At 36.0% G+C, this 2673-nt stretch overlaps 1 protein-coding gene across 1 annotated transcript; it reads right to left on the bottom strand.

The window, feature by feature from the left end:
• Window positions 1-1091: 1091 nt before the first annotated feature.
• LOC110108905 (amidophosphoribosyltransferase 1, chloroplastic-like) lies at window positions 1092-2673 on the bottom strand (the record flags this gene model as incomplete). The annotated part of the gene is made up of 2 exons (XM_020839761.2): window positions 1092-1480; window positions 2094-2673. Coding segments are annotated over 2 exons (969 nt in total), but the record flags the coding sequence as incomplete, so codon positions are not given.

The following is a 2673-nucleotide window of genomic DNA, read 5'->3' on the forward strand; positions in this document are numbered from 1 at the left end:
TTAAATTTAAAAAAAAAAGTGAGTCTAATATCAAAATTTGATATAATAGTTTTTAAATATTTAGATTTATCTTTAGATTAATACAATGTAAAAATGAATTGATTATTTATTTGAATATTATACTCATGTCAAAATAAATTAAAAAAGTTATGATCTTTTTGAAATGTTTTTCTTAATTGTTAATATTTTAAATATATTTATTTTGTGTAATTTTTACATATTACTATTTGTAGCTTTGACAAACTAGCTAGCCAACTTATTTTTAAAAATATCCAAATTAAATTTATTTTAAATGTTATAAAAATAGTTATCACTCCTATAAATCATTGTGCATTATCACTTATTTCCACCTTCTCTGACGGTGTGCCATCGCCACAATCAATTTTTAGCACCTTCGATGCTGCCCAACGTCACTTACCATTAATGATCTTCGATTGCCACTGCCATTAGTCATATTCGATCACAATTTGTTAGCATATTTGACGGGCATCGTGATCTCCTCTAGCTCCAACCACTATCAAAGAGTGACACTCATCACATAAAAATACAAACATATTTAAAATACTAAAAACTTTCAGCTTTTATTCCTCCATAGGCTGAGCTGACATCGATTGATCATGCTTTTTCTCTACAATTCTTACGAGGCTGTACATTCAAATATTTCTCTTTTGTTATTATCTAACACATAACATAAAAATGAGAAATAATTAAAATATTTTTCGATTAAAAAATGAGAAAAGACTAAAGAGTATAAATTGAAGGAGATGAAGGAAAATTAAGGAGGTCTGGTGGTGCGATTGCATAACGTTAATCAAAGTTATTATCTATTTGATCAGTCTTAATTCCGATTTTTTCGTGTAATAAAATTATATCTATTAATCTTATCAATAAATATAATTATTTTTTTATTTCCTAGAGAATATATTAATTTTGGAAAAACAAAACGGATATGAAAATTTTTACAAAATGAAGTCAAAATTAAGGGGTTTTTTAGTTGGTTAAAAATAGAATGCAATATAAAATACAGAGTAAAAGCAATGCATTATATTTGAATTAATTTTGGATGAGTGTAAAGTACACATGTGGAAATATTATTTTTTGTTTGGTTTGAAATAATATGATTGTAATGTAAAGTATAACTGGTGGAAGCCGACGGTGGTGTCAGTTGTGGCAACTGGTGATGATGCCAGGTGGTTGCGAGCGGTGGAAGTCAGTAATGGTTGCGGGCAACGGCAAGAAGCGGTGGCGACGGCGATGGTCAGCAATGGAAAGAGGTGGTAATGGCAAGCGACAACGGTGATCAAAGACATGCGATTGTGGCGGAGGCTGCAATGGGTGACTACATGCAATGAAGTTCTAATGTACGGACAGTGGCAAGAGGCGGTGGCGGCGGCGATGGACAGCAATGGAAAGAGGTGGTAATAGCAAGCGACAATGGTGATCAAAGACATGCGAATGTGGCGGAGGCTGCAATGGGTGACTACATGCAATGAAGTTCTAATGTATTTGAAAATCGTTCAAATCTGAGAAATTCGAAATATATTAAAAATAAACTAGAAAGTGAAATTGGAATTCTTTACCTGAAGAATAAGAAAATTTAAGATGTGGAAAGGAATTCTAATTTTTATTACGCGAGAGGATAATGGGCCTCCATTAAGGTAGTTGGTTTAGCTGGAAATTCAGCCCAATAGGCTCGTTGTTAAGAAATAAGCAAAAGAGATCGTATCGTATCGTTGCCCCATCCTTTTTATTGAAAGCCTTGTCTAATTTTTTCAGCTTTTATATATATTTTTTGTAAATTTTTTTTAAGATTAAGATTAATTTTTTATTGGGACCTAATATAATGTGAAAAAAGTCCATTTTTTAGAATTATGTAAAATAAATTGAATAATTGAGTTTAATAATCAAGATATTGCTTCTCGATACTTTATTTTATTTTATTCAATTTTGCCATTTCAAAATTTGCTCTCTTTCATCTACAGTATATTTTGGATAATTTGGTATTAAATATGTAAATTATAAATTCAATAATCATTATCTTTAAAAAAAATACATACATACATACATATATATATATATATATATATATATATATATGGAGTTCGGGAGAGCGAAGTAGATGTGCTCAAAGATACAAGCTTTACGAGGTTTAGGAGGCATGAGGCAGAGGGAGGAGATAGACAGGTCATGCCCATCGACAAAGATGACTTCCCCAGGATTCACCTCACGCTCGTAGTCGGCTTCAATTAGGTCGAGCGCGCAGGTCTCGGAGGCGAAGACGATGCCGCGGCTGGGGCGCCGGAGGCGGCCAAGGACGAGGGGACGGAATCCGTATGGGTCGCGGGCAGCGAATAGCTTGTTTTTGGTGAGGAAGACGAGGGAATAGGCACCTTGGAAGGCCTGGCAGGCATCAACGATGCGGGAGATTAAAGGACGGGAGTTGGAGTTGGCGATAAGGTGGAGGATAACCTCGGTGTCGGAGGAGATGTTCAAGATGGAGCCGGAGTCTTCGAGGCTGGCTCGGAGGGAGGAGTAGTTGACGAGATTGCCGTTGTGGGCGACGGCAAGTTTGCCGAAGCGGTAGCCTGCGAGAAAGGGCTGGACGTTGGCGAGGGAGGAGGCGGAACCGGCGGTGGAGTAGCGAACGTGGCCGATGGTAATACCGAGCAATAC

Source organism: Dendrobium catenatum, unplaced genomic scaffold (genome assembly GCF_001605985.2).
Source record: "Dendrobium catenatum unplaced genomic scaffold, ASM160598v2 fragScaff_scaffold_1297, whole genome shotgun sequence".
Classification (NCBI taxonomy): domain Eukaryota; kingdom Viridiplantae; phylum Streptophyta; class Magnoliopsida; order Asparagales; family Orchidaceae; genus Dendrobium; species Dendrobium catenatum.